Source organism: Tasmannia lanceolata, unplaced genomic scaffold, assembly GCF_043159265.1.
Source record: "Tasmannia lanceolata isolate RefF3 unplaced genomic scaffold, GAP_Taslan_0.1 ptg000013l, whole genome shotgun sequence".
Classification (NCBI taxonomy): domain Eukaryota; kingdom Viridiplantae; phylum Streptophyta; class Magnoliopsida; order Canellales; family Winteraceae; genus Tasmannia; species Tasmannia lanceolata.
In genome coordinates this window covers 39,593,197-39,608,822 of record NW_027518690.1, presented here as the reverse complement: position 1 = coordinate 39,608,822, position 15,626 = coordinate 39,593,197, and the positions used below count along the sequence as shown (strand labels likewise).

Below are 15,626 nucleotides of genomic sequence, written 5' to 3'. Positions count from 1 at the left end.
TAATCGGCAATGGAGATCCTACGGGAGAAGCACGGTGGCTGGAACAAAGAGGAGGAGGCTACTATTGTTTTTGTTTTTCTTCTTTTAGTGGTATGTTGAAAGGAGTTTGAGGCTGAACTGGGCTTAAAGGAATGATGAGTTGGGGATCTGGGCTGGCGATGGATGGAGGAAAGAGTGGCTGCGGATTTAGTGTTAAGATCGTAGAAGGGATGGGGTGATTTGGGACTAGTTTGAGGGATTCAAAGTAAGGAAGAAACAAGGAGTTTGGGTGGCTGTTTTGTGAGGTTGTTGGTGATGGTAAAATGATCAGAAGAGGGTGATCTGTAGGTGTATTGTTAGATGTTGTTTAAGGGATTCAATAATTATGGTCTGAGAAAGAAGGATGTGAAGGACTTCAATGGTAGAAAATGAAGGGCTGGATGAGGATCAGAAGAAGGGGTGTTGGGGTTTCGGGTTAGGAGAAATATGGGGAGTGAAAACAGAACTTGTAAGAGTTCAGAGAAACTGAACCCGTAATAGGACCTGGAACGAGGCTCTGATACCACTTTGACGTGGGCGGAAGAGTGCGGAAAGGCGAAGATCACCGTCTTCAATCCGGCCGGTTGAAGAAGAACAACGTCTCTCGTCTCTCGTCTCTCGTCGATAAAAGTCCGTGAATCCACAAGGAAATAAGGTGTAATCCTCGACTCCACAAGGAAAAGAAGCAAACTGAAATTCATTCCATCGTAATATGATTTTTACATACACAGAGCCAATATTTATCGAAAACAAACAAGAATCTTAATCAACTCTATCTCTAAGGATAAGGATAAACATCATCTCTAAATTCTATCTCACTAACTAAAGAGAGAGAACGTCATATCCTATCCAAACTAACTAAAGAGAGAGAACGTCCTACATCAGTTGACATCCCTAACTCTAGCATAGATAGCATGTTTACTTAACAATGACCTAATTATGCATTATTTTAAGTTTAAAACTTTTAAACTATATTATCATGTAGGAACAACTCTCTAATTAATATAATTAAAATTGTGAACTGAGCAATGTAATGTAGCAAACTATCTCTACATACTAAAAGCCTTGAACATAACACAAATGTAGCCATTCAATATTAAACTCAGCGTTCACATTGCAATCTATAAGCAACAAGCAAAAACATAAAATTTGGTAAAATTCTGGCCAGGGAGAATCTCAAAACCATCATCCCGCCACGATTAAAGGCATGTAGTATATGTGAGGAGTGTGTGAGCTTAGATGCCCAAAACCATCATCCCGCCACGATTAAAGGCCTGCCCTCCGCTTGTATTCTACTTATACTCAACTAAACTCAACTAAGCCTCTGTCCCAAGCTAGTTGGGGTCAGCTAATGAATCCTTTAGAAAATTTACATGAACAAGGTGAAATGATCATACCCAGCTCAAATTGACTCAGTCTAATCCTGACACTAGTTGGATTCGTCTACATAGATTATTTTGGAGGTCTGCCCTAGGCTTGCATTCCTTTCCGGGTTAAAAAATTGTTCGACTAATCAAAGTGAACTGGTTTGACTCAGCAAGAACCTATCTTGTGATTAGTCAACGAGATGAGTTAATTTAGTACCAGGTCGAGGTACATATTTACTCATACCTACCATTTCAACACAAAACGTTTTCTTGGTACAACCTACTTAGGTAATTGGACTATCAAACCATGACTCAATCATCGACTCACTTGAGTGGATTTGGTTTTATGTTGTAGAAGTTTTGCCCTACTAAGTTCCAAGTTAATGAAAAGTTGACTGTGTCAATAATTGATTTGCCTGAGTTGACTCGTTTTCACCTTGGTCATCTTTTGAGTTATTTATCTGATCAAATAACTAAACAAATAAATAAGGTGCAATCAGGACCGTTGAACCTACGGGAGATAATTTTGGTCCCATACCGAACATACGTCCCATGTTTAAAATAAAGAAGTACAAAAATCAACTGTTTAGTTGTTGTCGGTGGAACACTAAAAGCAGCTTGATAGATCGAGGGCATGAGATCATCTGATCCACATGCATGTGCAATTGAGACCGTTGATCTTGTAGACCATCATGAGGTGACCCACACGGTTCTATTAAACATTTCAGCTTGGTGGAACCCTAAATAAGGGTTGGAAGATCAAAAGGTTAGGATGATCCAATCAATTGCAATGGATCATCGATTGAATCGGATCACATGGACCCCATAACATCCATGTGCCATTTGTGGGCCCTCAAACTGTACATTCACCCAATCACGTGATCTGCATGTGAGAAGAGGAAATCCTACCCAACAGGGAAACAACCATACAAGCTGACGTGGGGTCCACACGGGGCATTTTTAGCTACTATATCATTGATCCACCAGATCAATGGCACTAATAACAGCAAAAGTACAACTTATTTGGGTGGTTTAGTCCGTTGATTTGTTCGCCCCCAAACTAAATAGGCCCCGCCTTCAAAAATCATCCTAACCCTCCGATGCATTGGTGTAAAATGGACGGTTCAGAAACTTTAAAAAATGACTGTAAACCTCTACAAGTTGAAGGGTTAGGATCATTCTAACTACAGTGGGACCAAAAAAATGAATGGTTTAGACCAGGGAAATGATATATTTGCCCCCCCCCTTTTTTACTTGGACAGCCCCTTGATTGTAAAAGATTAGTCATAAGTCATGACTAGATGGGGATGTCCCAAGTAAGAAGAGGGGGAGAATGTATTACTTTCCTAATTGTGGGTCCCACTTGGATTTTACGACCTTTCATTTTCAGGATAAAATCACGGGTAATCCTTATCCTTATCCTTACTCTATATATATATATATATATATATATATATATATATATGAGAAAACTGTTTGTGCGCTTAAGCGCATGGAAATATGGTGCGCTGAAGGTTTGCTTTGAAGTGGGTCCCACTAGCTAATGCGAAGAAAAACCCAAGACGCGCTCGTTTTGAAGAAGCAAAAAAACCCAAATTGCCTTCATCGTCTTCATGCTGGGGTTTTTTGAAAAACCCCAAATCGCAGACTCGACAAACCCCAACACGCGCTCGTTTTGAAAAAGCAAAAAAACCCAAATTACCTTCGTCTTCATGGTTGGGGTTTTTCAAAAAACCCAAATCGCAGAATCGCTACCTCTCTCTCTAACATTTTAAGCTTCAAAACGAAAAAATTACAGATTCTCGTCTTCATCTTCATCTTCTCTCGTTCTGTAAAAAAGCCCAAATCCATCGCAGACGCAGACTCTCTCTCTCTCTCTCTCTCTCTCTCTCTAAGTCTGTCTAAGTCTCTCTCTCTCTCTCTCTTAGCATCACTTCTCTGCTGCAAGTGGGGGTTTTTAGAAGACGATTATGAGATTTGGGTTTTTCTGCAATTTGGGTTTTTAAGAAGACGTTCGTGCGATTGGGGTTTTTCTGCAATTTGGATTTTTGGAAGACGTTCGTGCGATTTGGGTTTTCCCTCTTACATAGTGGGACTCACCCAATATTCAAACCTTCACGTCTGTTTTGTAAGAAACCCAAATCTGTTTTGTTGACAGAGAAACCCAAATCGCAGACGTGAATCTCTCTCTCTCTCTCTCTCTCTAAGTATCTCTTCTCTGCATGTCCGAAATCCAAACACGATCGCAGACTCACAGAGAAACCCAAACCCAAATCGCAGACTCTCTAAGAAACCCAAATTACAGACTCACAGAGAAACCCAAACCGTTCACTTCGTCCACAGAAAAACCCAAACCCAAATTCCTTTTGTTTTTTATTTTATAACAATTTGCTACCAAACTTCTCCTGTGGAAACTTCTCGGCATGTGGCCATCGGGTGCAAAGATGCGCACATGGCAAATGTTTGGCAAATGTTGCTAGCAAACAAAAACAAAAAAAAGTAATCATTACACCAGAAAAGTAAAATAGCTAAAGTATAAAGTTTTAAATGAAAAATTACATAGAAATGCTTATAAAGTTGTAAAATTACGAAAAAAATACCAATAAAATATCGAAAGTTATGACAATTACGAAAAACAGATGCGGTAAAATTTGGAGAATTATTACAATCTCCATCTCCATATTTGCGGGTGATTACAATCTCCATCTCCATATTTGCGGGTGACCCGCGGGTTGACCCGTCCCACCCGCGGGCCGCGCGGGTCACCTAAATTCTGACCCGCAAAAATGCGGCTCATTTCCTCACCCGCAGGTTGACCTGTCCCACCCGCGGGCCGCGTGGGTCACCTAAATTCTGACCCGCAAAAATGCGGCTCATTTCCTCACCCGACCCGTGGACCCGCACCCGCATCACCCGCGGGTTGACCCGGCCCGACCCACCCGTTTGCCAGGTCTACTACCAATAGGGCCCACCTTGCAATCTCTATGGTAGGATGATCATAATTGATTGATAGATAATCTCAGTCCAAATTCTAACAATCTCCAGGCTTAATTTAATTGGATGGTTAGGATTGTGTCCAACTAGTAAATGTTTTATCCACTCTAAGGCCCATTGCATTGATGATCTAGATTTTCTCTACTTGTCTTCATCCTCGATGAAATTTTTATTTATTTAAAAGGCTAGTTTTATAATTTGGTGGCTAGTTGCTTCATTATTTACCTGATAACATTCACAAACTCAAATATAATTTCTATCTTCCAACAAAGAGAACAGAGATCACATTTCCCTTCAAATTTGTTTTTGTACTCCCAAACAAGGAATATAATAATAAGAAACTTCAACCAGATTTTCGAGTTCAGTTAAAAAAAATGAACAGAACAGAAACTTTCTTTGACATTTTCCCTTGCAGATACTGCACTTTTTCGCACTTATTTTTCCAACACAAGTGTGATATCATAACTGGTGCATAGAATGGGACAAAAATTAACCATACCCATATCTCAATTTCCTCTCCAATCAGTATTCAACGACTGTATAATTTCTCAAAATGCGAAGAACACTTAGCGGTTTTATTGAATTCTGTTGGGTATCCACAGGTGATTCCAAACTATATGCAATTCCAGCAGAGGATCATCTCAGAGAAACTAGCTGGCCCATATCAAAATGGACCAGTGGGGTCCATAGTTAGCAAGTTCCAATCCGATTAAAGGGGTAGTGCTGGCGAATTGCTGGAGCTTGTGGTTTTCATGCCTTCTCCAATTCTCACCAAGTCATGAATGACCCCTGGTGGGGTCAGTACCTTCTCATTGAGGCGAGACTGCTTTGAGAGCATAGCTATATGCCTGGGACATCGAAGGCCGTCGTTGGGCTGAACCCTGAGTGCAGAAAAGGGCTACTTTCAAATATCTAAGGGCTTCTTCTTCTGGGTATTGTTCTAGCTCTGGGTCCACCAGTTCTAACAGTCTCCCTTCTTCGTAGAGCTGCCACGCCTGTAAATCCAACCTTCAAAGTTAAAAAAGGAAAGGTATTACAGCAATGGAAGCATCAGAATACTTTGAGAGAGGAGCACTGTGATTTTTGGTCTCAAATTCAATATTTTGATTCCCTAGAAGTAGCATAACTCCCAAAAGTTTGCTCGAATGACATTAAAAACTTAGGCCAAGTCTGCCAGCCTGGATTTGTTTTCATGATAAATTAGTGTCTCCAAGTGTTGAGAGGGGTAGGGTGAGTAGGAGAAGAGAGATTTGAGAGGGCAGGATTGAGATGAGAGTGAGAAATAGCTAAAAATCAGGAAAAAGTCGATCCTATTTTGAGTAGAGTTTTTTGTTTCCTGATTTTTAACCACTTCTCACCACTTGGAGACACAAGTTTTATGAAATTTTCATCTAAATACAGTTGCGGCAAAAACTGTTTAAAGAATGGAAATCAGATGGTTTTCAGATTTCAGAGGTCAACTCATCCCCTTGAAATGAAGAAATGAGAACCATGGGCAAGGCACTGGAAGATTACTAGAAAACAATGTAAACTAAAAAAAAGTTAAGCAGTACACCTTTTCTTTAATTGAGTTGTTATGCATCAAAAGCTAAGCACATGACCTTTTAACACTCATAAAGTGGTAGCCTTGGGTCACTTATGACTAAAGCATGTAGGTCAATCCCCTATCACCACCGCATACATGTCGATTATGGGCAGATGAGTGTCCCAATGGTGGACCTCGCTGTGGATGCACCATAATACATGTCTGTGGGGCACATACAGTTTGGATCATGTGACCATATATAGTCATTTGCACGGTGATCATAGGGAACTAACCCATGGTTGACAAAGACCACATTTCCAACAAAATTCAGCCAAAATGTTATATTGGCCTTTTTCACTGATAGAAATATCAGCATTGTTTTGTTTCCTCCAAAATTTTACGATCTAGCCTGAATGTGTTTCAAAATTCAAATGCTAGAGATAAAACTAATTCTAATCCCAGAAGAAAAAATAGAAGTCCAGCATAATGAAAGAAGCAGATCAAGATCATCATATTATTGCAAAGAAGCCACCATAGATTTCAAGTGCTACAAAATATGTTAAAATGCAAGGAAAACTGACCCATTCCAAGAGATCTTTCTGCAACCCTGACCAGCTTGACCTTCCACTACTTCTGCCACTAACTATTTCAAGTAAAAGGACCCCAAAGCTGTATATATCAGCCTTCGTGGTCAATTGACCACGCAATGCATACTCTGGTGCAAGATAACCGCTGCACATAACAGTTGAGTTGGAATTGAATATACTAAACAAACAAAAAAGATGATGCAATCTTAATGTATGTCACACTATAGCATGGTTTTATTTGCTAATGACGAGATTGGACAGCGTAATTAATTGCATTTTTTGGAAGATGAAAGTTCTATATATGTGTAGTCTCTGGCAGGTCAACACCTCTGCCAGCTAATCTGTCGCTAACATAAAGAAAAATTAAAACCCATTTCCATTGAATTATGAACACTATTTCTAGTTCGGCATACTTGTATGGAGATTGATCACTAGCCATTGATGTATAAGCCCATGATTAGGCCCAATTTGTTTAGCATTTGGAGAACAGTTTGTGAGTCAGTTTTGGACTCAAATTTACTTTAATCAGTGTACACTCTAGTGGTTCTCTTAACTTTCACCTAGAATGTATGAAAACAAATCAGCTAATTTTGATAATTAAATTAAATTGAAGCATGACATGTCTCTACAACAGTGTAGATTTACATGTATTCGAACCAAATGAAATGGTGGCGTGTGATTATCGAAAAGCAGCTGAAGGTATTGAAAAATCAAACAGGGCTTAGAAAATGATATCATTATTTTGACCTATATCATTATTTTGACCTATATCATTATTTTCTGTTCAACAAAGTTAACTGACCTCATATCCAAAGCAACAGAGAGCTTCTGCATTTCTACAAGCATGCTTTTCATTTCTACAAGCAGGACTCCTTGCTTCTATAAGAAGCAAGGATGAGGATGAAGCAGGAGAGTGATAATTTGCAAAGGATATAAGAACTCAGTAAAACATAGGATACCAAGTTTTGTCTTCTCAGAAATAATGCATATTCAATTCATCAGGGATCAAGCAGGTTTGCAAGAGTAGAGAGATAAAAAAGCGAAGGGGGGAATAATTTCAAAGATTTCGTTGATTATCTGCCATAAACTAAGTTAGACTTTGTCCTTGCATAAGTACAAGTTCAGCAAAAATCTTCATGTTCAAGCTAATATTGTGAGTAACAAGAATGATAAGAGGACAGCGAAATTTCAAAATCTGTCTCAAGAATCTCCTTACCAGTACATGTAATTGTGAAGTAGTACTCCTTCATTGACCACAAATGAGCATGAGTAAGTAGCTCATCCCTGCAACTACAAAAACTGCATACGAACACTGCTATAGCAAAACTGATGCAGCACCAATTAGAAGTACCTGTATCATCTCCACCAAATTCAAAAACAGATAAGAACTGTTGCGAATCATGATAAAAAAATATAAAAAAATTATACGTACTCCTCCTATGCCTCTTCCTCTTCCTCTGCCTCTACGTCTTCTCCCTCTTGGCGCTTTCTTTTAGGCTTCTATTACCATTCGTCATAACAGAATCAGTATATAAACATTTACAATTACCACTTTAAGAAAGTCCATGTACACATACAAATGAGTAAGTAGGGAACAAAACAAACCTGGCCTTTATTTTTACATGTCGACTTATAATGTCCTTTTCCGCCACAGGATTGGCACGTCCGTTTCTTTGGTTCGGATATAGATGTCTCTAAGCCAGATTTGAAGCGTGTTGGATTCTTTGGACGGCCCTTTGTCTTCGCAACTGGTGGGTCTGAGGGTCTCGAATTGTGATTTCAGCTATTTGACTCACAGCAAAGTTTGAATATACTTCGCTACCAACGATTGGTATCTCACTTGCCTCCAATGTAACTTCATTTTCTTTCTGCTTTTGTTCTTCTTCAGCGAAAAGAAGATCACAAAATTCAGTCATCCTCTTGAAAACTTTCTCATCTCTTCCAGGTCCATCAACCAGTCGCTGCAATCTTGAGATTAGGCACCACCTTTCAAACGGATTGACGCTACTACCCACTTGTGGCCTTGTAGATATTATACCCCCTACTTGATACATTGCCTGAATAGACCATCTCCTCAACATGTAATGGTCGGGGACCTTCTTTAATTGTTTCATATCCATAATACGAAAGATATGTTTGCATAAGATCCCCTCCCTTTCAAACTTAGCACAATCGCATTTGAAGGTCATTCCATCGGAATCATAATAAAATACCCTACACCATCTACTCTTCACATCATTTCTGAGACCTACTAAATATTCTTCCACGGCCCCATCCTTGCTCAACTGGTCGTGCCAACAACTACTACTATCCCTCAACTCATCCTAGAAAATGTTAAACATATTCCTCGTATAGAATATCCCCGCCTCTTCTTCCAATGGGCTATTCGTTTTCATACTTGCTTTCGAATATTTCGACTTGAAATCTTCTTCAGCTTCTGTTTTACGACGTTGAACCAGTGCCCTATCACATGCATCTAAGAACTCATGCAAGCTAGTTTTGCTATTCACATATCCATCAAAGAATGCATTCATGCTTTCGCTACGTTGACTTGAAGTCATTCCTGCAGTAAATGTGTTTCGCCAATATGCCGGAACCTAATGCTCTCGTTGCTCCCACATCCTAGATAACCAATCATTGTCCCCGATTTCATAATTACAAACCAAATCTTCCCACAACTGCTCACAATCCTCCATGTTTTTTGAAAAATACCACCGATTATAATCGAGGCAGAATTTACTAGTCGAATCCCTCATCTCTGCAACATGCTCAAGCAAATGCCTGTGTATGTGCCACGAACAAAATCTATGATGGGTGTCTGGAAAAACTCTTCCAATTGCATTTTTCATGGCTGGATCCATATCAGTTATTATTGCATCAGGTGCTTTGCCATGCATGCACGTCAACCACTGTTCAAATAACCAACTGAAGGTTTCTTCTGTCTCATCAGCTAACAGGGCACATCCGAATAGGGTCGATTGTCTATGATGGTTCACTCCCGTAAACGGTGCAAATGGCAGAGATAACCTATTGGTTTTGTAAGTGACATCAAATACAATGACATCGCTAAATGTTATGTAAGCATCTCTAGCCCTAGCGTCAGCCCAGAACATAGATCGGAAGGTCCCATCCGTATCCAACTCCATTGAGAAAAAGAAATTCGGGTCTTCTGATCTCTTGTTTTGGAGATGATTGGCCACTAAGACAGCTTCTTGGCCTATATTGTTCACCCTCTTTTTTCTCAAATGGGAAGCAACTTGATCAGGTGTTACCACACCTGATATTCCATCGTTTGTTGAATTAATAGCCTTTGCAATCCTCGCAGTCGGCATCTGAGTCTCATCGAGACAGTCAATCAACGTCTTAACACTTTCACTCTTACTGAATCTATTATGGGAACGGTGCATTTGCCTCTTAAGTGGGGAGGTCAGAATGTGAGAATGAATGTCGTCAAAGGTGGTCACTACCCACTTCTCATCTCTTAGTTTTATGATCATCTTAGCTTTGCAATTCAATCTGACAGCTCGTCGTTCCCTCTTTTCCTTACCATCATCCACTTTCTTTCCCTTATACTTTTTCACCCCCTCTCTATCACACACAAATTTTCTTGAGTTCACATCATTTGTTTTTTTAGAACTATTTGTACTGGATTTTCGTAATCCAAAACCAGTAGCCAGGGCATAAGAATTGTAGAATTCAAACGCAGACATCCAATCATCAAACACTTGGTTCACAAACGGCTTCTTCACACTACTATTCTCACTACTATTCTCACTAATAGCCTTATTGGGTGTACTACCACCCTCATCTTCGTCATTCATATCAGTATCTGCCCATTCTATATTATCTTCAATCAGATTAACCCCATCATCAACCACAATAAGACCATGGGCGTCAACTTCTTCAATACCTAACCTGGACGCTTGCGAGAAAGCATTATCAACAAAAGCAGACTGTGTATGGTCATTATCCTCGATACGTGACCCACATGGTTGCGAAGAGGTTGGTTCCATTTTCCTAGTAATTGAAAGAAGAGAAAAATAAGAATGTACTGACATGAAAGAAAAAATAAAGGCAGTTATATTTTCATGTTGAAAGAGAGTTAAAGCTATGTTCTTTCTGATAGTAAACCCCAATTTTTCCAGACATTAACACACCATAAACAATCAAACTGAAACCCTCCATTTTTTTCTTTCAAAGTAAACAAATTTCTTCTCATAGGGGGGTTAGATCAATCAATCACCAAGACAAGAAAAAAAGTAAACAAATCACTCAGAGAGAAACTATTCCTGAAACAAAAAAAAAAATTGTAAGTTGCAGAGAAATGGATTGAAAAATCAGAGATTATTTCCATAAATTAGAAAATCCCATTTTCTTCACAGATCAAAAAACGAAAATGTAAAAAAAATTAATTAACCAAAAAATTTGCTATTAACAGAATTTATCACACAGATATGAACACTAAAAAAACACAAAGAACAATCATGAAAAATAATAGATAGAAAAGCCCAAATACCAGAAATTTAATGCACAAACACAAAGAACAATCACTTAACAATCGTTCGTTTTTCAAAGGAACCCTTCAAACCTTTCCTTCAAACCCAAGCCAAGCAGAAAACCCAACGATCGTGCGCACAATCGGAAGCCTTCAAACCCAACCCTCCTACGATCGATCGCAGAAAACCCAACCCTCCTCCGTTTTTCAACGTGCGCAGAAAACCCAACCCTCCTCCATTTTTCAACGCAAGCAGAAAACCCAACCTTCAAACGTTTACAGAAGCCTTCAAATGGAAGATTTGGTTGTTTTTTTGCTGATGAGAAAACAAAACGATGGAAGATTTGGTTGATGTTTTGAAGATGAGAAAACAAAACGATCGGGGCATGGAAGAAGGGGTTTTTTCGTATTTCCAAAACCCACTTAGAGAGACAGAGAGAGACTTAGAGAGAGAGAGATACTTAGAGAGAGAGAGAGAGTCTGCGTCTGGAAAACTCACCTCGGTGGTTACGGAAAACCCCCACTTGCAGCAGAGAAGTGATGCTGAGAGAGAGAGAGAGAGACTTAGAGAGAGAGAGAGATACTTAGAGAGAGAGAGACTTAGAGAGAGAGAGAGTCTGCGTCTGCGATGGATTTGGGTTTGGGCTTTTTTACAACGAGAGAAGATGAAGATGAAGACGAGAATCTGTAATTTTTTCGTTTTGAAGCTTAAAATGTTAGAGAGAGAGGGAGCGATTCTGCGATTTGGGTTTTTTGAAAAACCCCAACCATGAAGACGAAGGTAATTTGGGTTTTTTTGCTTTTTCAAAATGAGCGCGTGTTGGGGTTTGTCGAGTCTGCGATTTGGGGTTTTTCAAAAAACCCCAGCATGAAGACGATGAAGGCAATTTGGGTTTTTTTGCTTCTTCAAAACGAGCGCGTCTGTTTTTCCGGTAATTGTCATAACTTTCGATATTTTATTGGTATTTTTTTCGTAATTTTACAACTTTATAAGCATTTCTATGTAATTTTTCATTTAAAACTTTATACTTTAGCTATTTTACTTTTCTGGTGTAATGATTACTTTTTTAGTTTTTGTTTGCTAGCAACATTTGCCAAACATTTGCCATGTGCGCATCTTTGCACCCGATGGCCACATGCCGAGAAGTTGCCACAGGAGAAGTTTGGTAGCAAATTGTTATAAAATAAAAAACAAAAGGAATTTGGGTTTGGGTTTCTCTGTGGACGAAGTGAACGGTTTGGGTTTCTCTGTGAGTCTGTAATTTGGGTTTCTTAGAGAGTCTGCGATTTGGGTTTGGGTTTCTCTGTGAGTCTGCGATCGTGTTTGGATTTCGGACATGCAGAGAAGAGATACTTAGAGAGAGAGAGAGAGAGAGAGATTCACGTCTGCGATTTTGGTTTCTCTGTCAACAAAACAGATTTGGGTTTCTTACAAAACAGACGTGAAGGTTTGAATATTGGGTGAGTCCCACTATGTAAGAGGGAAAACCCAAATCGCACGAACGTCTTCCAAAAATCCAAATTGCAGAAAAACCCCAATCGCACGAACGTCTTCTTAAAAACCCAAATTGCAAAAAACCCAAATCTCATAATCGTCTTCTAAAAACCCCCACTTGCAGCAGAGAAGTGATGCTAAGAGAGAGAGAGAGAGAGACTTAGACAGACTTAGAGAGAGAGAGAGATACTTAGAGAGAGAGAGAGAGAGTCTGCGTCTGCGATGGATTTGGGTTTGGGCTTTTTTACAGAACGAGAGAAGATGAAGATGAAGACGAGAATCTGTAATTTTTTCGTTTTGAAGCTTAAAATGTTAAAGAGAGAGGGAGCGATTCTGCGATTTGGGTTTTTTGAAAAACCCCAACCATGAAGACGAAGGTAATTTGGGTTTTTTTGCTTTTTCAAAACGAGTGCGTGTTGGGGTTTGTCGAGTCTGCGATTTGGGGTTTTTCAAAAAACCCCAGCATGAAGACGATGAAGGCAATTTGGATTTTTTTGCTTCTTCAAAACGAGCGCGTCTTGGGTTTTTCTTCGCATTAGCTAGTGGGACCCACTTCAAAGCAAACCTTCAGCGCACCATATTTTCATGCGCTTAAGCGTACAAACAGAGAGAGAGAGAGAGAGAAAAGTGTAGCTACACATACGTGTAGCTAACTTAGCTACACCGACGGCTTAAAATACAGTGGGCCCCATATTGTTTGGGTGATGCAAACCATTCATTTGATGGGCCCTCACATAGATAGGGTGTGCTAAAAAAATCAGCTCTATAGGATCATCCCAACCCTACGATTTGTGGAGGCAAAAATGGACGTGTAAAAACCTTCACAAATCTGTCCATTTTTGCCTCCATAGTTTGAAGGGTTGGGATGATCCTATGGAGCTGATTTTTTGGGCACACCCTATCAATGTGAGGGCCTATCAAATGAATGGTTTGGATCACCCAAATAATGTGGGCCCACTATATTTTAAGCCGTCGGTGTAGCTAAGTTAGCTACACGTATGTGTAGCTTCACTTAACTCATATATATATATATATATATATATATATATATATATATATATGAGAAAACGGTTCCTACACATATGTGTAGATAAGTTATCTACACACTAGCTTAAAATACAGTGGGGGCCACATTATTTGGGTGATCCAAACCATTCATTTTTAAGGCCCTCACATAGATAGGGTGTCCACAAAAAATCAGATCCATAAGATCATCCTAACCATTCGAACTGTGGAGGCAAAAAAGGACTAATTTGTGAAGGTTTAAAGACATCCATTTTACCTCCACAAATCGTAGGGTTGGGATGATCCTATGAATCTGATTTTTTGTAGACACCCTATCTATGTGAGGGCATTTAAAATGGATGGTTATATAGAGAGAAAACGGTTCCTACACATATGTGTAGAGAGTTCTCTACACACTAGCTTAAAATACAGTGGGGGCCCACATTGTTTGGGTGATCCAAGCCATCCATTTTAAAGGCCCTCACATAAATAGGGTGTCTACAAAAAATCAGATCCATAGGATCATCCCAACCCTACGATTTGTGGAGGTAAAATGGATGTCTTTAAACCTTCACAAATTAGTCCTTTTTTGCCTCCACAGTTCGAATGGTTAGGATGATCTTATGGATCTGATTTTTTGTGGACACCCTATCTATGTGAGGGCCTTAAAAATGAATGGTTTGGATCACCCAAATAATGTGGCCCCCACTGTATTTTAAGCTAGTGTGTAGATAACTTATCTACACATATGTGTAGGAACCGTTTTCTCATATATATATATATATATATATATATATATATATATATATATATATATATATATATATATATATATATATACATATGAGAATAGAGTTCCTAAGGTGTCACCTCATATAGCTTATATGAGGTGGCGCTTAAAAACATAAGGGGCCCACTTTGTTTGGGGTAATCCAAACCACTCATTTGAAAGGCCCTTAGATGGATATGGTGCTTACAAAAAATCAGGTCCATAGGATCATCCTAACCCTTCCATTTATGGAGGTAAAAAATGGGCATATTTATGGAGGTTTATACCCATCCATTTCAACCTCCACAAATGGAAGGGTTAGGATGATCCAATGAAGTTGATTTTTTGGGCACACCTTATCTATGTGAGGGTCTATCAAATGAATGCTTTGGATCATCCAAACAAAGTGGGCCCCTTATGTTTTTAAGCGCCACCTCATATAAGCTATATGAGGTGACACCTTAGGAACTCTATTCTCATATATATATATATAAAATATTATATACTAAATAATTAATTAATTATATTAGATTACTTATAATAAAAGCGAGAATCCTATATTTTTCCGCACGTTCTTTTCTTCTATTGCCGTATGCGCCCCCCCTTACTTTCCGTAAAACTACCACGCATGTCCTTTTTCACTACTTCGGTTTTCGTCATTTCCGCTTCTCATATGCCCCTCCCTCGCACATGCGTCCAAAAAAAACACCAGCCGTCTCATTTTTTAGGTAATTTTTCTACTTTGCTTTCATTTTTCTGTAATTGTCATATTTTGTTACCTGTTTCCGGATTTTTTGTCGTCATTTCTCTACTTTACTGCCATGTTGCCGTAATTTTTCATTAAAACTTAGTACCCGCATCATTATTATATATTGCTATTTCTCTACTTTACTGCCATGTTGCCATAATTTTTCATTAAAACTTAGTACCCGCATCATTATTATATATTGCTATTATTTTTTGCTACCCACCTTTGCAAAAATCGTACTTCTGCCAAACAATACAGCAACCTTACAAAATGTGTCTAAAATCCGGGTGACCCTGGCAGAGCCAGCCCTGTATAAGCCGGGTGCGGGTTCAAGCTTAGTGAGCCGTAAAATTTTTCGGGTCATTTTGACCCGGCCTGTTTGACCCGTACCCGTACGGGGCGGGTCAATCCCGGCCCGGCTCGGCCGTTTGCCAGGTTTATGCCCTACGATCCAAAAGCATCCGCCCATCAGAACCATCAATTTTTGTTGACAGGCCTACAACCAAATCTTATCCTAAATTTCTCAGTTATGTTTCAAAATAAAAGACACGCAAAACTTCTGCAGCCATAAATCAGAATTACATGGTGAAAATTTCTACAAACCGGACCGTTGGTATCATCCT

At 39.3% G+C, this 15,626-nt stretch overlaps 1 protein-coding gene across 1 annotated transcript; it reads right to left on the bottom strand.

Moving 5' to 3' along the window:
- Positions 1-9,088: 9,088 nt before the first annotated feature.
- On the bottom strand, positions 9,089-10,504 carry LOC143891230 (protein FAR1-RELATED SEQUENCE 5-like). The gene has a single exon (XM_077395853.1). The coding sequence runs from the start codon at positions 10,502-10,504 to the stop codon at positions 9,089-9,091; it is 1,416 nt and encodes a 471-aa protein (XP_077251968.1).
- Between the last annotated feature and the right edge of the window lie 5,122 nt (positions 10,505-15,626).